The sequence below is a fragment of the Dromiciops gliroides genome, chromosome 5, assembly GCF_019393635.1.
Source record: "Dromiciops gliroides isolate mDroGli1 chromosome 5, mDroGli1.pri, whole genome shotgun sequence".
In the NCBI taxonomy this organism is placed as follows: Eukaryota; Metazoa; Chordata; class Mammalia; order Microbiotheria; family Microbiotheriidae; genus Dromiciops; species Dromiciops gliroides.
In genome coordinates, this window is record NC_057865.1 from 213,073,768 (window position 1) to 213,095,941 (window position 22,174).

At 38.3% G+C, this 22,174-nt stretch overlaps 1 protein-coding gene across 1 annotated transcript in view; it reads right to left on the reverse strand.

Annotated features, from left to right (window-relative positions):
• Positions 1-246: 246 nt before the first annotated feature.
• Positions 247-22,174, reverse strand: part of MRPS35 (mitochondrial ribosomal protein S35) — a gene marked incomplete at its 5' end in the record, with an annotated part of 36,637 nt that continues 14,709 nt past the window's right edge. Inside the window, 3 exons of the mRNA XM_043967632.1 lie at positions 247-2,441; positions 13,665-13,734; positions 16,787-16,896. Of these exons, the coding sequence (XP_043823567.1) occupies positions 2,172-2,441; positions 13,665-13,734; positions 16,787-16,896 (450 nt within the window). The remainder of the gene's footprint in view (positions 2,442-13,664; positions 13,735-16,786; positions 16,897-22,174) is intronic.

Below are 22,174 nucleotides of genomic sequence, written 5' to 3' on the forward strand. Positions count from 1 at the left end.
GGATTCAGGAGTAACTGAGTTCAAATCCAGCCTCAGAGGCTTGACACTTACTGGCTGTGTGACCCTGGGCAAGTCACTTAACCCTCATTGCCCCACCAAAAAAAGAAAAAAAAAAGAAAATACCTGTTTATCAACTTTGATAGAGAAAAGGAAATCAAGAACTTCTTTGTCTTCAGGAATTAAAACAGATTATGAATCTCTCCTTATACTCTATTTGGATTTGATTCAGCAAGTATTTATTAAGCACCTAGTATATGCTAAGCACAAAACATGAGGACAAAAATGACAAAGACCCTTAAGGAGACTACATTTCTTATGTGTTTTGATTACCCATGCAATTATGCTAAATGTTCTGGCAATAATTATTAAAGATTTATGTGAAAAATGACTGCATTTCAGTAGCAAAAAAACTCATTGTCTAGCCTAAATGATAAAAAGTCTATTGAGATCGATTCACGACTTTCCTCCCATTATATTAGACTTAAAATTATATTTCTGCCCTTTCAAAGATACGATGATGAATTCTTTTAATCATACATATCTCATGGTGTCTTTTATGCTACTTCTCCTGCCTACTTGAGTCCACAGTGGGTTTTTTTGGTAGTCCTTTGTACTACTTATAATTTTGATTGTTACAATATCATGGAGGTCCACAATCCACAGTTGTAGAACTTCAAGAAAATTTTGCTGGTCATGATACTGGCCTTTGTAGCAGTGAGCAACTTTGGATGAATGAAAACACTATACAATTTTCCAAATTCAATCCAATCTGAACTCAGTTTCAAAGTTATAATATTTAAAGGGCCGAAGTTCTAATATAGCAGTTTCATATTTAAACCTGAATTAACTAATTATTCCTGAAACTATAATTATTAATTACCAGCAAATGCAATCTAGAGAGCCTGCACTTTTGGCCACCTTTTTTTTTTTCCTAGAAAGTTTTATCCATTTATAAATCACAATAATTTTCCAGCATACCTTTGTTCTTTTTTCCCCATACAAAGACAAATTTTTAAAAATTCAAGCAAAATCAACCATTACAGTACCCTGACCTGAAGGTTCTCCCACCAAGAATAACTTTCTTTAGGATATCTTGCATGATTTATAGCTTGAAAAAATTCCCATTAAGCCTCAATTAGTACTGCCTATTAATTCATTATTACATGTGCTTCCAGGCGCACTAATTAAGTGTTTAATTTTCAATACTTTGCTTTTCTATCTTATTTTTGAACCTTTGATTTCTTCTTTTTACCACTTCACAATTTTTCCTTCAAATTTTGAAATGTAATATTTCTTAAATTATTCTTTTTAAAAAACATAACCCAAGCCAAGTAATTATCCTATCTTACAAGTGGTACATAAGTTAATGGAATATAATATAGTGCTGGGTTTTTTTTTCTTCTTTTGGCACAGTGTCATATGACAGGGCCATTATTATATAAACTGCAGCTTGTCAACTTAAATCTTCATTTTATAAGAATCTTATGGTCAATTATTTTGGAAAGCCCTTTGATTTCTGTTCACTTTTCAACTCCTCTGTCAGACGTACTTAAATCCTGAAATCTGGCTTGTGGTCAACAAGTCCCTCATTCTGACTCTTGCTGACTTTTTTTTTTTTTGCATTTGCATTTGCAAGAAACAATTCAAAGATTTAAGAAATACAGACTAACCAACACTATCTTCTTCCTATCAATGGTGTGAGGATTTTAAATTAAATCATGTATCTTTGCACAGTGTATTTGTCTCTCCAGATCCTAGCACAGTGCCTGGCATGGAGCAGGTGCTTAATAAATGCTTTCTGGCTGAATGTATTCCAAATTTGAAATTCAGTTTTTATCATTACTATTTGGCAGAGACAACAGCTTAATCCTAAAAAATAGTCAAAGGCAAACAACATATATCATATTAAGGGACAGGAAATGTAATCTGCAAAGTCTGAAATAATGAAAAAATCAAAGTTAACAGTGATAACAATTTCACTTTTAATTATTACTAATATTAAAAATTAGCTGTTTATATCTTTGAGAGTGTGAAGTGATTCTAACTCCAGAATAAAAGAGTGTCTTTTGATATATTATTTTAAAATTGTATACATCATCACAGGGATCAGACCATCCAATATCTGATAACAAATTATGACTAAGCAAGAGGCCCCTCCCAGAAAATCACAGTCATGTCAAATTCAATAGCTTCTTTACAGCTTCTTTATACTGAGAAAGGTTATTTTCAGTATCACCCTCATTTTTCAGCGCAACAACAGATTTTTTGTAATTCTCAACTTCTTCAGAGCCAAGGAGCTCCTCCTGTGTGACTGCAGCAGTGTTTTCTGAAGCTTTAATCTGGAGAAGAGTCTTCAGGATATTTTTTTCTGAGCGGCTCTTCTCCCATACATACTCTTCCATGTCTTCTTCACTCTTCTTTTTCTCCCACTCTTCGGTTTTCTGGAAGAAAATGGTTTTGAACAAAAATTCAAAATTCTTGAATGCAGATTTAAAAAACTTGAATTGTAAAAATTTACCACGTGGAAATCGGCAAGCCACCTAACCTCTCTCTGAACCTTAGTTTCCTCATCTGTGTTTCTGGAATATTTTTTTAAATCTGTGACTGTCAGGGCGAGCACCTCCTACACCCACACATACTTTCTCTTTCCTATGAACTGATGTGGGCAAAAAATTGTCACCTTGCCACAGGTACTGCATCTAACTTGTTGAGGCTGGTGCTCAAACCATGGATAGACGGTTCACTGTACAGGACTGAACTGAAAACTTGCTAGGACTTGGAAGACATAGCACATCACTGGCACTGTCTTCAACTCCATGCCACATCCTTAAAGTGGGGGCAAGAACAGTAATAATAACAAGGGGCAGCTAGGTGGCGCAGTGGATAGAGCATCGGCCCTGGAGTCAGGAGAACCTGAGTTCAAATCCGGCCTCTTTCTTTTTTTTTTTTGGTGAGGCAATGAGGGTTAAGTGACTTGCCTAGGGTCACACAGCTAGTAAGTGTCAAGTATCTGAGGCCGGATTTGAACTCAGGTCCTCCTGACTCCACAGGGCCAATGCTCTATCCACTGTGCCAACGCCGAGGCCAAGAAGAGCAGAGAGAAAGACTCACCAGCGCTGCAGGTGGAGCTAGGCAGCAAAACTCACAGAAGAATGTGCTGAAATCACCTTTTAACCAAGAATGGTTTGGAAGGTCAGAAGGAGGAAGCTGCTGTGCTGAGGCCCAACCCCACAGTCACCCTGACACAGATCCAGTCTCAGGAAGGCCTCACCAGAGAAGGAGACCCCCCCCCCCCCAGAGCCTCTGAATCAGGTGTAGCACCAGTGTCATCTGGAACTAAGCTCACAGTCTGGTGAGTGGGCTGAGCCCTGGGCAGGGAGGAGACTACAGGGGTCTATGCTGGTGCTGAGGTAGAACTTGGATTTTACACCCCTACTGAGAGCCAGGAGGTAGGCTCGAGTAGAAGTGGTCCAGGTGGGGGAGGGGCAGAGGCTCGTCGAAGCTAACAACCACAACACACAAAGCTGGTTGATTAGCAAGTTGGTCTGGGGTCATCTAGGACCAGGAAACAGGCCAGGCAAGTGGAAGAACCTGATTCTCCTTAAATCATACCACCTGGGACTTCTTAAGCTTGGGATACTGCAGCCTGGAAACAGTGCCTCACTTTAAGGAGCTAAAAGTCTAGTAAAAGAAAGGCAAGATGACCCGACAGAGAAAGGTGAGGACCATAGGAAGTTTCTTCAGTAACAAGGAAGACCAAGGGGCACCCTCAGAGGAAGATGTCAACATCAGGGCCCCTATATCTAAAGCTTCCAAGAAAAATATGAATTGGTCTCAGGCCATAGAGGCGCTCAAAAAGGACTTTGAAGATAAAATTAGAGAGGTAGAGGAAAAAATGGAAAGAGAAATGAGGGTGATGCAGGAAAGACATGAGCAAAAAGTCAACAGCTTGAAAAGTCTATCCACTGTGCCACCTAGCTGCCCCCCTCATTGCCTCTCAAAAATAAAAAAAAAAGTATTAATAGCAACGACACTGATGATGGTTAATAGTTCTAGTAGTTGCCTCCCAAGGTCATCATGGTTAGAAACTTGGGGCAATACAGGGCTGAGAGGGGAAAATAAAGTCATTGGTGTGTACTTTCATAGAAGTTTCCTGCTTGTCTTTCCCACCCCCATTGCAAGAGTGGCTACAAGGGAAAGTTTTAAGGGTCTGCAATTCTTTGGGTGGATTTAGGAGTGCTAGGAATTCAAGGCTGTATATCATCCAGCTCAGTGCTGTAAGTGTGACAACATGGAACAGGAGGCTCTGGTAATGTTGAGAATGTTCTGGGTAAGCATTCATGTGATATCAGATAACCAAGTCAATGCAGCTATATGTGAATGAGAAACTTGGGAGCCTTGACAACGTGTTTGGGACTTGGAATGAAATCTTTACTCATTTTTGTTTTGAGGTAACACTTCTAAGAAGTTGACTTCTTTTTATAGATTATCTTCCTATCACACTGAAATGCAATACACAAATTGCAAATTAGGTGTAGTTTTCCCTGCCAAACTTTAGTTCTTAAAAATGGTTAAGATACTGCCAACAATCTCATACAGCTTTTTTCATGTCTAGGCAAATGCATTTTTTTTTCCTTAATCAAGACACAGAGACAACAAGCACCTCATACAGGTATAGTGTTTCTCACGCATAATGGAAACTAAGTGTTGCACCTGGCCACAACCAGAACACAAAATTTATCCTTATTTTCTGGAGTCGTGTCCTAATTTCAACAAAAAGATCATTGTGAGGTCTTAGACAGCTTTGAGTTTCTAAAGCTTTTCACCTGATAAAAGTTTGGGTTGGTTTTTTTTTTGAGAAAATCCTTTTTTCCTCTTAATCTGTAACATCTTTTCAAACAGATTTTATATAGTTTCTATTTTTATATCATCTAGCTTTCCCCTTGTATTCCTCTTCTTACCTCCCAGAAAACCTCTCTTATAACAAAGAAACTTTTTTTTTAAATAAAGGAAATGGAAAACCCAGGCAAAATAGATCCACACACAACAACATCAAAAAAATCTGATGCTATCTGAAATATTCTATCTTGGACTGTGATCTCTGCAAAGGAGCAGGAAGATGATTTCTCATGTCTCTTTTCTGGGGCCATGCTTGTTCTTTATAATTTTGCAATATTTACTTCTAATTGATTCAAGGTTGTTGTTCTTTACATAACACTGTAGTCACCCATTATATTGTTTTCTTGGCTCTCCTAACTCCACTTTGCATCAGTTCACATGTCTTTCTATACTTCTCTGTATTCATCACATTTGTTGTATATTACAGCATATTAATATGACATTTGATGTATGTACTACAACTTGATTAGTCATTTTCCTATCTATAGATATCTGCTGTGTTTCCATTTCTTTGTACCAAAAAGTCTGCTGTTTATTTTTCTATTGATTTTTTTTAATTACATTTTTTTTTTGTGAGGCAATTGGGGTTAAGTGACTAGCTAGTAAGTGGTAAGTGTCTGAGGCTGGATTTGAACTCAGGTACTCCTGAATCCAGGGCCAGTGCTTTATCCACTGCACCATCTAGCTGCCCCATCTATTGATTTTATCTATCTTATTTATTTATGCTTTCATTTACTTTTTAAATCAATTACCTCCTTGGGGTACATACCTAATAGTGGGATCTCTGAGTCAAAGGGCATGGATATTTTAATCACTTTATTTGCATAATGATAAAGTGCTTTCCAGAATAGCTATACTAGTCAATACTACTGTGAGAAAATGATGGGATTTGGTGGATACTCAAAGGCTCACCTGGAGATTAATCTAAACTGATTGAATTAAGTGAGAGTGATTGACTTTGCTGATTAGCCTACTTCAAGTTAATTAGATTGTAACCACACCTGGCTGGCCCTTAAGGAGGTATTGTTCTCAGAAGAGAAGGACTTTGAACTCAACTGGAGATCACCTTCAAGTCCAGTGAACCAATGGATTTGGATGCCACTTACCAATCAGCTTGAAGCAGTGTGTAAGGACTGCCTCTACTCCAAACCTATAAAAAGCTTCTACACTCAGTCTGAAAGGAGTCCATGGTTGAAGCAGGCTCGTGGCAGAGTGCTTGAGGAAGCACCAGACCAGGCTGGAACTCTAGGCTAGATAGGCCTTTTCTTAACTCGATGTGTTCTTTTTTTTTTTCCTAATACCTAGTATGCTTTAAAAAATGCTTAATGCCCAAAGACCAGTGCTAAAGCTTCTAATTTAAGGTGACCAAACATTTAGTTTTTAAATGACACACTACCAATAATGTATTGGTGTGTTTATCTTTCTACAACTCCTCCAACTGCTGACTATTCCTATTTTTTGTCATTTGGGGCATTTTGTTGGGCATGAGAGGGAACTTTTGGTTTGTATTTCATATTTCGTATTAGTGACATGGACCTTTCTTTCACATGGCTGCTAATAGTTTGCAATTCTTCTTTTGAAAACTTTTTGTTCATATCTGTTGATCACTTCTCTATTGGAGAAAATGACTAAATGAATGACTAAATGAGACTAAAATAAATGGCTTTTAGTCGCACATGTTTCTGTTAGTTTTCTGTATGTTTGATACCAAACCCTTATCACAGATTTCTGATGGATTTTTCTTAATCAAATGCTTCCTTTATTACCTAGACACATTAATTTTGTTTGTGTAAAAGTCTTTCAATTTTGTGCAATCAAAATCTATCTTATCTTTCAGAATTGTCTCTATTATTTGGTTAAGAATTCATCTCCTACCCATGGCTGTAAAAGACATATTGTGGGTTTCTTTTCTAATATTTTTATGTTGTGATCTTAACTTTATGTTATGATTCAGAGTATGTATTAATTTTAAATTTATTGTGGAATGTGGTTTAAAATATTGACGTAGGACCCATTCCTGACAGACTACTTTTCATTTTCTATCAGGTCTTATCAAGCAGAGGCTTTTTTCCTAGATAATCTGTGTTTTCCATTTCATGGGTTACTGAGTTCTATTATTTCTTATCCTTCCTTGTCAGAACTGTCCCAATCATCTATTTTTCTATTTTTTAACTAGCACCAAATGGATTAGATGATTGTGGCTCCAAAATAATTTTGAAGATTGGAAGTCCTATTCCTCCATCACATCTACCCTTTTTTTCCATTATTTCCTTTGACAGCCCAGATCTTGTTTCTCTAAATGAATTCTGTTATTATTTTATCTATATCTGTAAAAGATTCCTTTGGTAACTTGGCTGGTATAGCACTTAATCTCTGTAAATTAACTTTGGTAGCACTGTCAGTCTACAAAATTTCAATGTTTGTTAACAAAATACAAAATAAACACAAAGTACCAAGACAGGGAATGTAGAGAGAGAAGAGAACAAGGCATAAACAGAATGGAATCGTGTGAAACAAATACAGTTGCGGGGCATTACATAGATGATTAACCAGCAAATGAGAGTGAGGAATGGTTAGATGTGTAATAGAAGAGTGAAGAGAGAAGAGTGTCAGTAAAGAGCAAAAAAGAATTGCCTGGGAGGAGAGAATGTCAGCAGAGTCTGATGCTGAAGAAGGATGAAACAAAGATTATGAAATCTGGCCATTAAAAGATCACTGGTGACTTGGGATGGGGCACTTCTAGTGCAGTGAGGAGGTGAAAAGCCTGGGAAGAGAGGAAATGGAATTAGTAATCACAGACAGCTTTTTCCAGGCGTTTGACCGAGAAAGTGAGGAAAAATATAATACAACAGCTTGAGGGAATGGTAAGGCCTGGTGAAAGTTTTTAAGGATGAGAAAAACATGTTTGAAGAAAAAAAGCATGTTTGAAGACAGTATGGAAGGAATCAGTAGGAAAGGAAAGAACTGAAGCTTACAAAGAGGGAGGGGATGATTGAGGGATCAATCTTCTGGAGAAGATGGGAAGGGAAGGAAAGGGAGGAGCACACTGAAGGATTTTGGCTTTGGCAAGAAAAGGAAGACAGAGTAGAGGATGATATTAAGGGGTTTTGAGATGAAGAGAAGCGTCTCAAAAAGGAAGCTCACATAGGCAAAAAGCCTCAATTTTTTCAGTTAAAGTTAAGAGGTGAAATTCTCAGCTAAGAGGATGGGAGGAGGGGCTTGAAGAGAGAAAGTCTGAAATAACTTCTGTGAGGAGGAAATCGAATCAGGAAGGAACAAAAGCATTGCTATTTGTGAAGAGGGTCTAGTTGAAGGCCAAAAAAAAAAAAAAAAAGGGAGCAAGAGGGTAGGGAAGTAGAGGGAGAGGAGGAACAATCTCCAAGCCTGGCTCATGGGTGTGGACACCAAACTGCTTGGGAAGCCATTAAAAAAAAAGACTTAAATGTCAGTGTGCTATGGTTCTTCATGACAAAAAAGACCATACCCCGACCATAAATAATTTGAAAACTACCATTCTAGACACTATGGCTCTCTTACATGGTTTGAAACTAAAATGGAGGTTAATTTTGTGTTAACTAATAGATTCCCACTTTACAAAATAAATGCATTTCACTTCCAAGTATGTTAGAAAGTTTAACCATCTTATCCATGCCTCCAGATGAAAATAAATTGGAATCAGGATTGAACTGCACTTACTCATCATCTATACCAAAAATTGAAGAATACTTTGAAGCAAAAGAATTCCAACATTTTTAGAAAAGTAGCATCCAAATGAAATCTTTGCACTTCTCATCAGGAAAAAAAATAGGCTGTTTGGATTACTAGGGACCCAAGAAACTGAATTTTATCTTACCAACTCATTTTATATTAAATGAAAATGTGGAGAAACTAAAAAAATAAAAATCTAACTACAGTGGATTAAACGTGGAACCAGGACTGAGTTGCACTTATCCATGATATACATCAATGATATGAGAATTTTTCAATTCTCAGAGCACAAGAATTCCAACTAGATAAACTCGATTACTACGGTCCAAATAAATTGAATCATTTTAGTAATTTTGCATTAATGTATCAATGAGAGCTTAGAGAAAGTTTTTGTCGTCCCCCGCAGCCCCCCCCCCCCAATCAAACTAAAGGGAAGGAAATAAGCACTTACTTACATAGCACCTACTATATGCTAGGTACTATGCTAAGTGCTTTTACAAATATTAATTCCTTTACTCTGTACCTAACTTATTATTATTATAATCACTTAAGAGAAAACTAACCCCAGTGCCTACCTCCTGTTCTCTAAGCTCCATTCTCCTCATCACTCTCTCATCCATACCCTACTCCAAACTGCCCACTCCCTCCACTGGATCCCCCAGAAGTCTCATTTCAAAATGAACAAACTTCCCTTCATCCTGACTGCTTTGTCTCACTCTCCTTCCATCTATTAGCTCCACTTAGCTCTGGCTCTTTCCCTTCTGCCCACCCCCCTCGCCACTGTCCCCCTGGCTCTGCTCCACCACCACCACCCCCCCCCCCGCCCCAGGCTGCTTTTACTCTCTCTCTCTCTCTCACAAACACACACAGACAAAAACAAGCACATGTACATGCACACATGCACACACATTCACAGACACACACCCAGCACATTAGTCTTGGAGGGGGAATGCCTACTTCCATTTCCAGATTCCCTTTACCACCATTACTCAGCAGCCTTTCTTCCTCAGTGGTTCACAGTATCCAAAATGTCTATGACTATGGTAGTTGAGATTTACTTTCTTCTTCTCTTCCCCATCTCCTGCTCTGAGCATTCTCCAAAGCCATGACTTACCTCTGTGAGATTCCAGGCTTGGTTATACCGACTGTTCCACTTCCCTCTACATCATCCCTCCTAAACCTTTTCATGGTCCTCACTGTGACCTCCAAGCTGTGCTCCTCACTTGACAGCCACTGTTTCTACTCTGATCTGACTTGTCCCCTTCTCCAGTCTGGATGTGTCTTCTGCTCTCCAATCCTGCGTCCCTTTGTGCTATCACTGCTCACTGCTTGCACTGTGGGAGTCACCAAACTGACGCTCTCTGTCCCTCACACAGCACCCTCCACATCTCAGCTCCCTCTCCTGCTCTGTCCATCTACCATAAAGCTGCTGTCCGTAAGGGCTAAAATTCTAGCTAGACTGTCTAAAAATCTAATGAGTGGTTGCCATAAATTATAAGCTTTAGCAAGAGTTTAGACTTTTAAGTATTTATTAAGGAGCATAAGAATTTGGTGAGGAGACAAAAAGAGGCCAAGGTTCCTTCATCTATCTATCTAAGGGAGCCAGCATCTCTGCTCCAGCCAAGCCAAGGTCCCAGGCGAAAAGAGAGCCCTTGCCCCTTCTTCATCCCAGAAGCCTCCTGCAAAAACAGAAACAGGGCCATCCACACATACACAGCTCCAAGCTAATTGGCTGGTAGCTTTGATCGACAGTACCCACAAGCAAATGTCACTTGGCGTCAGCCACGGCCACGTGGCTTGTCCTCAGGCCAGAGCTCACAAAATGTTCCTCCCAGCAGGAGGCGTTATTCCAGCTCTCACACTACCATGGCTAGAATGTGCTCTCATGCCTTATCAAGTCCCTCTCTTTTATTAAGACACAGTCCAGGGGCAGCTAGATGGCGCAGTAGATAAAGCACAGGCCCTGGATTCAGGAGTACCTGAGTTCAAATCCAGCCTCAGACACTTGACACTTACTAGCTGTGTGACCCTGGGCAAGTCACTTAACCCCAATTGCCTCACAAAAAAAAAAAAAGAAACAGTACAGGTACCATGTTCTGCATAAAATTTTTCCTGATCCCTACTGACTGCTCTTCCTCTCAAACTACCTTATAGTTATAATTTCTTTGAATATATTTCTATTTCTTGACTTTATATTTATGTTGTTTGTATAGATTTTTACACATACTTATTGGCCTCTCCATTTGAGTGCAAGCTCATTGCAAGTAGGGATTATTTCATTCTTTTATCTCATAATCCTAGAGCTTGGGACAGTGCCTGGCACACAACAGGCTCTAATAATTAACTTGTTGATTGACAAGTCAATTGATCCCCTTGATCTATTGTCCTATATCTCCCTTCCCTCCCTCTGCCAAACTAGCAAAAGCTGATTTCACCACCTTTCCTCAGACTCACTCTTTGTAATCTGGCTGAATTTGATTGTGGTAAAAATTATTTGTGGTAAAGATTAATATCGAAAGTTTTAGTTGAATCATTTTGGAGGGGCCACACCTGGCCCACCCTGAGATTATGTATGCTACTGAGAAGGACCTCCCCTTTTGGGGGAGGAAAAGACGGAATGTGACCGGAAGGGAGGCAGGGCATGTTCAAAGAGTTTGCACTCTTTCAGCCTGGCAAGCAGTCTGGTGGTGCTCGGTGTGGCAGCGTCATGTTAGCGGTCTGGGTTTCAGTGTGGCACTGGAAAACTGCATACTGACCCTGGGGTCGGTGAGTCACTTACAGAAAACCCTAAATTCCTTTGAACTAGCTTAATTGCGAACTGTCTGGGAGTGAATAGGTTAAGTTTAGAATATTTCTCTGTATTTCTATTTTCCTATTTCCTTATCTTTGATTTTTATTAGTTTCCCTTTTGTTGTTTAATTAATTCCCAAGTAATAAAACCTGATCCTTTATGAACTAAAGCTCAGAGGCGCCTTTTCTTATTGGCCTGGGAGGAATATATAAAAAGGAAGGTCCAAAGGGGAGATTAAACCTAAAAGAGTCCCTCATATTTCCGGGACCCCAATATTAAGGCAAGTCACCCTAATAACGCTCCATATATCAAATTTTGGCCCTCACAGTTTGAAAAAGTCCTCTCTAAAGTTATCAAACTTGGACAGTCTTCCTTATCAGCTTTTCTGTAGCATCCAACACTGCTAAACTTCGATGCCATGCTACACTGGATCTCAAACTCAACACTTCTTCTTAATCCTTCATTTGCCCCTAACTTCACACTCTAAAAGTCACCAAATCTTATTTTTCCTTCTTCCACAACACCTCTTGCATCCAACAGCTTCTCTCTGCTCCTATAGTTAACATCGTAGTTTATGTCCTCATTACCTCTCACCTAGATTACTTCCACAGCCTCCTAATTGGTCTTGCTGCCTCCAGTCTCTTCCGTACTGCCAGCAACATGATTTTCCTAAGTAGAGATCCAACAATGTCACTCTCCTACTCCCAAAACTCCAGCCAGTCTCTGTTGCTTCTAGGATCAAATATAAACTCTGATGTTTAGCTTTTAAAGTCCTTCACTAATTTGTCCAAACCTATGTTTCCAGACTCATTCATTAAAATCATTTCCCTTCTTGAACTCTGTGAGCCAGTCCAACTGGCCTTCTCTGTGTTCCTCACTCTATTTCCTATCATCTGGCTGTCCCCACACCTGGAAGGCCCTCCTTAATATCTGCTTCAGAAAAACTCTCCCTTCCATAAAGAAAGCTTTTCCTGATACCCTCAACTGCTAATGTAATACCTTTCAAACAACTCTTATTTAAAGATGTAAATAAATGTACTTATAGTTACTCTCCTCAGATTTATTTTCTATATACTTATAGGTATCTTTGTTGTCTCCCCTGTTAAAAGTACTCTCCTTGTAAGGATTGGTTCATTCATTGTATTTGTATCTATACTGCTTAGCACACAGTAGGTGTTTCATAAAGATCTACTGATTAAGTGACTGATAGACAAGAATAAACACCAATGAGTTGAAAAGGACTAGAAGACAGAACTCTCCTTCACAAAATACTAGGTGGTACCATTGAATTTCAGATATAAATTCCACCTTAATAAAAGAAAGGACTGCAATTCATCAAAAATTTAGTTTAACTCTGCATATTTTCATGGCTCATCTGGATTCTCCAGCTCAAAGCTGCTTCACTGATGGAACTTGTTGAGAAAGGATCAAGAGCCAAGTTTTAATACAGTCATTCTTTAATTACATCTACTCACTCCAGCCTTATGTTGCTACTCTGGCACCAAAGTAATTAACCTGCAGATCAAAGGCTCCTCACGTGATCCCAGAATGCAAGCTTATTTGGAGAACCAGAGAAAAAATCTGGTACGTCAACTTTCACTATATTTGTGCATGTCATTTCCTTTGGCACAAATTTATTTTACAGTCTGTTGGCAAAATGGGAAAGACACCAAACCACTTGCCATTGACTGTTTTGAGTTCACTTATGAATTTGCACTTGAGGCTGAGCTCTATTCACCAGGCTATAGGTCCTAAAATGACCTATAAAGCAGGATTACAATCCTGCTTCATGTATAACCATTATTTTTAAGTTTAACAGTTTCAGGCAAGGGTAGCATTTACCTTTGCTGCCATTCTAATCCAGTGGATTTTACACCCAGCATCAAACTCTTACTAGTTGTATGACCTTGGACAAGTCATTTCACCTGTCTGCATGAGTTTCCCCATCTGTAAAATGGGGCTGACAGCTCTCAGGGTTGTTGTGATCATCAAATGAGATATTGGTAGAAAAGCGCTTCGCACAGAGCCTAGCAAAGAGTAGGCGTATGCTTCTTCCCTTCCCTTCCCATATGGTAGAGGGGCTCCCCTTTGTATTTTAACTACCTTAGTTTTAGTACAACAGCTACTAATGACATTCTAGACCATGTTTGTGTTTTAAGTCAAAAAACGCTCAATTTAGTCTTTCTTCAGAAGGCTGTGTGAAAAGTTAACAGCATTTGAACACAAGCTTGCTAAAATGTTAAATATTCAAAAGAGAACAACTTACCCATGATTCATGGTATAAAACTGTCAACAGATACATGGCATAATCATAATTCTGTCTCTGTAAAGGGCACCTTTAAAAGAGTAAGAAGAACACTAATTAAAATCTCTGTAAGCTGAATTTTTACAACCATCTATATAGTAATCTACACTTCTTATTCCTCATCAACATTTCAAAATTCAGTCTTGGGGGCGGCTAGGTGACGCAGTGGATAAAGCACCAGCCCTGGATTCAGGAGTACCTGAGTTCAAATCTGGCCTCAGACACTTGACACTTAGTAGCTGTGTGAGCAAGTCACTTAACCCCCATTGCCCCGCAAAAAAAACCCAAAAAACCAAAAAAAAAAAACCCCTCAAAATTCAGTCCTTTGCTTGGAAACTTTTTACATTGCTTTTTATGTTTTAATCATTGCTGATATATACTTGATCTGATGTCTTATGTATAAAACAAAGTTTATTTTCTTGTGTCATTTTCATTTAATTCAGAGTATCCACTTGCTTCCTTCTTTAATGAAACTGTTTTGCTTAGTAATTGTTTTAAACTTAATGAAGTTTTAAAGAATATCTCCAAATGGAATTCCATAGCATTCATTCTCTCAGTGATGAAATTGCATGACTGCCTCCAGGATTACAGGAGCAAATTGTTGAATTCACTAAATTTCTGTCTACTTATAGTCTCAACATTGAAAAAACTTTTCTCAAATCTAACTTTAAAAAGTTAACTAGAGGGGTGGCTAGGTGGCGCAGTGGATAAAGCGCCGGCCCTGGATTCAGGAGTACCTGAGTTCAAATCCGGCCTCAGACACTTGACACTTACTAGCTGTGTGACCCTGGGCAAGTCGCTTAACCCCCATTGCCCCGCAAAAAACCCCCCAAAAACCCCCCCAAAACCCAAAAAGTTAACTGGAGTACATAATCTTATTTTTTTAGTGTAGATAATCATCAAGCATTAGGTAATCTTTCCTTAAGTTTGAGATGTGTGTATCCTGTTAAATTTTGTATAAAAAAAGGAAAGCAGAAAAAGAAATAAAATATCATTTGGTTTATTTAAAAATAGAAATATGACTTTTTTTTTTAAAACCAGGTCTGTGGTTTCACTGGTGTAGAGCAGTGGTGTTAAACTTAAATAGAAACAGGGACCACCAGACCATACATAAGGATCTCTGCGGGCCGTATATTGACTTTAAAAACCACTTATGTTTATATATTTCTTTTTTTATTAATTAATTTATTTTGTTAAGTATTTTCCAATTACATTTTAATCTGGTTTGGGCCGCACTCAGAGTGTTGTGGGCCAAATGCGGTGTTTGACACTTGTGGTGTGGACAAGTCCTGATGAGGACACTCCTTCCACCAATACTCTGCAATTTACAGTGCCTGAGGCACCAAGAGAATAAGTGATCTGCCCAGGGCCACACAGCAAGGATATGGCAGAGGCAAAACTTGAACCCAGGTCTTTCTAACTCTGAGGCCATCTTACTATACATCACACTACAGCGATATAATTAGTACATAACAAGTTGCCTGAACCAAAGTCTTCCAAGTATATTTACAACCTTTTACTGGAAATAATTGCCATAAAACACATACATATAAACACAGACTATAATTATATTACAATTTATGTGGGAGGGCAACTAGGTGTTGCAGCAGATAAAGCGCAAGGCTCAGTGAGGAAGACCTGAGTTCAAATCCAGCCTTATACATTTCTAGCTTGTGTGGTACTGGGCAAGTCACTTAACCCTGTCTCCTTTAGTTCCTCATCTGTACAATGAGCTGGAGAAGGAAATGGCAAATCACTGCAGTATCTTTGCCCAGAAAACCCCCAATGGAGTCCCAGAGTCAGACATGACTGATTACTGACTGTAATCTTAAACATTTTGATGCTCCCATAATGCTAAGGAGTGATAATGGCTAGAAGAGTTTCAATTACAGGCCTCACAATGGATCTACACATCTCTCATCCAAATGCTAGCCTAGCTGAATTTGGAAAGGCTCATCATTCAAAGGATAATCTCTGACCACAACCACTAACACTGATTCTCTACTAAGTTAGGGCAAGGGCTGGTGTGTGTGAATCAGTGAATGAGTACCCTCAACCCTTCTCTCCCCATATGGAACCTTGAAGTACTGAAGTAATGTTAAGCATAATAAGACAACATTAAGCAAGATCTTAATCACTAAAACTTAAAAGAATTTATTTTCTAAGTTATACAATTTGAATAATAACCACATATTTATTTTCTTCAAGAGGGGAAATAGAAGTGAAATGTCAGGAATCAATCATTGCCAATAAAAATCCACCATGTAACCATTTTTTTTTGTTAGTACTCCCAACGTGAAAGTCAAGGAAATACTTTGATGTCTTTTTCAAGGCTCATTATGTTTTAATGTTCCCTAACAAAGAAAATGAGTCAATAATGAATTCAAATAATTAACTTTAAGTAAGAAAACTTGGCTATTTTATATTTGATGCATAAGATTTGTATTTTTATTTAGTTCAGGTTGAACAAAACCTTTTTTTCTCTAATGCCAAAATACATGAATTTTAAAATTAATCATTAGCAACTTTAGTCTACATATTGAAAATATCCAAATGTTTGGCGACTTACAGGATCAGTTTTCTACTTTACAACTTGTGTGTTTGGCAGAGTGTAGCCATGACCTTCATACTGAATTAAAATCTTCTAGGATCTAACTTTGACCCTACTTCTACCTATCAAAAACTGAAGTTCAATGTGTTAAACCAAAGTAAACATTGATGATATGACCTTTAATTCTGGCCCTGAATCTTAATTATTACTTCCAGAAGATACTTTGATAAAGGAAACTATTACTAAGGTGAAATATTTAAATTATTATATATTTTAAATTATATGATGCTTACTTCTTTTGTCTTTGCAAAAAGTTCACAGATTAAAATGACTAATAAATCCTAATTTCATCTTCATGAAATGACCCACTGATGAATGCATAATAAACAGGTAAACTTAAAATTAACAGCAGTGCTGGCTAAACCTAAATCTGAGGCTGCTGTTAAGATAAAATGACTGCCTCTCTCCACCAGAAATCATTGTGGCACAAAGTTCTACAACCAGCTGATAAGAGTGAGGTTTTTACCTTTACCTGTCAGTAGTGATGGTAAGCAAATCTGTTTTCTTACAGTACCGCTCTCCGACGAGTTTAATCAATTTCTTCTTTGCATGGTCATCTAAAGTCAGGTTGGAAAGTTTAATCTGAAATACCCAAGAGGTAATATATTCAGAAAAATTAGTTTAGATATATTTAACACCAACAACAACCAAGAGCAGGTGATAATACTATTTAGATTTATATTTTTAAGCCAACTAGGATGGAATCATGTCAGACTCTTGTTCTAAAGATAAAATCGTATGTTGGCACATAATAGTAGGCTTATCCTATTACTCATAGCAAGAGGCTAGGGAGCAAAATCATGTCAAATTTCTTTGAGCTTTCTGGCTAGTCTATCCATTGGGCATCTTTCCCAAAAGATCAAGGGTCGAGTTTTCTGGGAAACTGAGAATTTCCTCCAGGAAGTTAATCTACCTAATTCTCATGGGTGGAATAGGATAGGATAGCTAGGAAGACTAGGATATAGCAGTACAAGATAGTTCTGTGAAAACTACACAAATATTCCATTATTCAATGGTCGTAGGATCATAGAGTAAGGGCTGAAAGGGACCCCAGAGGCCAATTAGTCCGATTCCCTCGTTTTACAGGTGAAGAAACTGAGGCTCAAAGAGATTAAGTGACTTGCTCAAGGCCACACAAATAATAAGCATCTGACATAGGACTTAAACCCAGGTCCTCTGAATGTAGATCTACTGATCTTTTCTCTAGAAATGGGGGTTGGGGGGCAGCTAGGTGGCATAGTGGATAAAGCACCAGCCCTGGATTCAGGAGGACCTGAGTTCAAATTCCACCTCAGACGCTTGACACTTACTAGCTGTGTGACCCTGGACAAGTCACTTAACTATCATTGCTCAGCCAAAAAAAAGAAAGAAAGAAAGAGAGAGAGAGAAATGGGGATCGTTTCATTCTTTGCTTTTGTATCCCCAGCACAGTGCCAGACAACTAGAAACACGTTACTATATCCACTATATTCACTGAACAGGAGTAAGTTAGAGCTTGGAAAAGGTTAGAAACAGAACCTAAGGGGGGAAGAAAATTCTTAGTGTAGCAATCTGCAGAATGGGCACCTTCACTATGCTTTATAGAGATGTGGTTGTTCTCTATGAACAGAAAAAAAGGCTTGAAGCTATACAAGGCTTGTTGAAGACATAATGGACAAACTTTTGTAAAGAGAATACTAAATGCAAATGGATTTTCCTTATAAAGATATTTTAAAAAACAAACTAGACTCCTATCTATAGAATGGCTTGAGTGATATCTGTCTGGAAGGAGGGAAAAAAGATTAAGTGACTGCCTTTCTCTATCCTTTCATGAACCATTTTTCATTAATTTTAGTAGATTTTATTTTTAAAAAGAATTGGGAGGCATTTTCTGGTTTCTTAAGAAATACCCAAATAAAATAGGTTTTATTAGAAACACCTTTTAAAATAATAAAGGGGGAAACAAAAAAAGGCAAAATAAAGTTTTTAAAGGCACTTGGTAATAATATTGACCTTTAAACAAATCTGCCAGCCAAGAACAATGAATACATTTGAAGTACTTTATAAACGTAAAACTTATAAAAATATTTAATAACCACCATAATTTGGATGTTTATCTAAGAAATATAAAGAAAATATATATGTATAGCTGCAAATCCTTATTATCACAGTATTATTCATGTCATTCCTTATTCATGTTCACATTAACATTTTAGTGTTTCAGCAAAATTGTATAAAGTTTATACCATAAGCTCATAAATATTTCACAACAGCTTCATGGCACACTTACGCCACCTGCTAGCACAAAAAGGCATTGCAAGTCTTAAATACACTGACACAAGCTCAGGTAGCTCTCTTCTTCATTGTTTTAATGAAACTATCCAAAAAAGTTTTTAAGGTTTCTCTGTTTCAGAGTATAAAAATTGATTTATTAGTATTATAGCAAAGGTAATATGGAACATTTCAAATTCCTTTCAAGTTTGATATGCACAGGTGTTTGTGTTTTCAAAAAAACATTCAGCAAGATGTAGGGGAGGAAAAAAAATATATGTATATGTATAAAATTCACAAAAGCTAACATTTTAAAAGTATTTCTTCTTGTTGATTCTGGGCTACTCCCATAAAACAGAAGATCAAGGGAATGAATAAGAAACAAGCTATTTATTTCCTTCCTCTGTAGTAACAGTTCTAATGTCCCAAGGGCTATTTATAATGGATACCAACAACAGGTTGCTAACAATAACACTGTCCTAACCTGGAGACTGTGAACTTATTTTTTAAAATATTTTGATAATTGTATTTTACTGTAATTGGTTTGCTCTGCAATCTCTTGTATTTAATTGCTGCCCAAGAGGCTCATGATACAAAAAAGGTTAAGAACCTCAGTTCTATGCTAATCCTACTGTCATCACTTATTCATATAAGCCATACCCCTTCCCTCCCCAACCTTTACCTCTAGTTCTCTCATTGCTACTTTTCCCTTCCATGAATAACAAAACTCCCTTCATTTTTGTCCTCCAGGCTCTTTCCATCTTCTCATGCTCATATTCAGTCCATCACTGGCTACACTTTCTCTCACACCCACAAGAGCAACACCCTGGTCCTAGAGGGAGAGTCAGAATTCTCGTGGCTACTTTCAGACATTCCCTTTGCTGTCATCAGTCAGCAACCCGTGATTCTCTGGGAGTTACACCACTGGATGACTCCACAGTCCCTGCCATGACTAATCATATCATGAGAAGGTCCAGCCCTGCTGTTATACTTCAGGCTCATTCTATGGCCTGATCTCCTAGCCCCTCCGCTCTCTTCCAGGTTTTCCAGCTCCGCTTCACGTTTTGTCTTCAGTGTATTCAAATGTAAGCTACTCGAGTAGGGACTGTTTGTTTTCTTGTTTTCATAAGCCCCAGCACTTAGAACAGTACCTAGCACTGAGTAAGTCTTTAGCTAGTTATCCCACAATCCAGATCCTAATATCAATGATCTATTTCCCCTGTCAGTCGGTTTGCTCTCAAGAAATCCAGCACCCCAACTTCTATCTGTCCCTATACTAGACTTTTCTCAACTGCTATGATCTATGTCTTCTTTCCCCCTCAGTACAAAAACACAGGAATGGGGACATCCTTTAGTTCACCATACCCACAAGCAGAAAGTCTTTTTATCAGATTGTATCTGTTCCATTTCTCCCTAACCCTTCCAAACCTAGTCTCTGACCTCACCAGGATCACTAATCCCTCCATCCTTCAGTTCTCCTCTGGGCCATTGAACCTTTTCAATTTCAACTCTATACCATCCTTTACTCTTGAATCCCTTGCCCTGTCTGTTTTTATGCTTTGGCCTTTCTAGACCACAATCCTGGATTATGACATCTGCTTCCTTTGCTCCTACTCTTAGGCTCATGAAAGGAGCCGGAGGAAATCAGGCAACTGTGTTATCTGGGTCCACTACAAATTTATGTTTCAGTCATGTTTGACTCTTCATGACCCTATTTGGGTCCACTAGAGTGGTTTGCCATTTCCTTTTTCAGCTCATTTTTACAGATGAGGAACTAAGGCAAAGGGGGTTAAATGGCTTGCCTGGGGTCATACAGCAAGTATCTGAGGCCAGATTTTAACTCAGTAAGATGTCTTCTGGATTCCAGGCCCAGTGCTCTATCCATTGAACCACCTCATGCACAAATTTGTGTTACCTAAACTCAATAGAGTCTTCACAACAGAAAGACAATCCTTTCACTTCTGCCTAATCATTTCTCTGTCACTCCCCAGAGACTTTTCTAAACTTTTTCTTCTTCTCTAAAGTCCTATATTCTCTCAACCAAGGTCCTCACCTAATTTACAGACAAAATCAAGACCACTTGCCATAAGTTCTACAACTCAAAAACTCTTGCCATGATCCCTCCTCACTCTTCCTTTACTCATTTCTGACAAACTGCTATCAAAGCCAATCCCATTACATGCTCTCTTAACAACTCTATAGCAATTAATCTCTCTCACTAATCTCCAGGTTCTTCCTATCCCCTAGGTCCTCCCTTCCTCCTTACAAAACAGCCCAAGGTGACTAATACTAGAACAAACCCTTGCTCTATCTTATCATTTCCTCAAATTCCATGTCTCTCCTTCCTTTTACAAACTCTTAGAAAAAGAATTCTTCTCACACTCACTTCTTGGTTCTTTGTGATCTGGATTCCATCATCATCACCAAAGCTGTTCTCTTTAAAGTTATCAATGACGTCTTATTTTTTTTTAAAAAACAAGGAATTATTCTTTATTCAAATAAATTATGAAGGATTTTGCATTGGGAAAACAAAAAAGTTTTAGTTTTAATAGCTTGCACTGCAGAAACTAGTTGAAATTCATATTAAAGTTGAAGTATTAGTTCAATGTTCAATATCTGATACCATGATCTTCACTGTAAGGTCTTCCTTAACAAGATCTCAGCTGAAATACTTAGAAGTGCTTGATTTCCTTACCACTACTCCTCTACAGGCTTCTGGTGTAATCCCACTTAACAAGCATCATTGTAATACTTCAGAACCAGCCTCCACCTCTAAAGCCCTGGGGCCTCTTTGTTGCTGGCTACCTCCTTTCTCACCACAAATGCCCCTAGCTCACTCACCTAATAGGATGAATGCATAATCCTTTAGTTGCTTCACTCATCATTCCATTTTCTCAAACTGACAAAATGTTTTTCTGTCTTCTTGACAGAGATGCATACAAACAGCACATCTGCCTTTCTGGATCTGGCTCATCCCATTTGACTGCCATCTCCCCCTCATTCACTAATGTCTTTGCCTGAGCAGCAATTCTGTGATCTTCATACTCAAGGAAAGAAAAGCCTTGGTTCTTTTTTCTTGGTTGCACAAATTAAAATCTTTGTAATTTCCTAATTCCTTCAAGAATCTACTCCTTAGATTTATTCTTAGGAGTAAATCCTAACAAAAAGTCCATTACTGGTGACCGAGATGCAAATACTGATGTTTTCTCAAGCAAATTTCATGAATGTTAGATGGTTTTAACAGCCTCCGGAGCCACTTTGCACAGAAAGCTATAAAAGCAAATACTTTATTTAGATCAGTCAGGGGATCATCAATAAGTGCAGATCCTAAGTACACCACATTTTTTCCAATAATGGAACAAGTTCATCTTCAGTTATGTGCCAACAAAAAGCTGCTGTCCAGAACACCATGAAACTAGAAAAGGTCCCTCCATCCAGTGGTCACCATCAATTGTATAGACTATACTTTCCAAATCTGTCTTCATTTTTACCAGATCTAGTCCTTGGCTGGAATCAGCCATTTTGGTTTCCTGTTGCTCTCTTTCTCCCTATGTGTTTCCACGACTTCACATAAAAAGGTATTTTTGTTCTGAATTATCACTGAGAGATA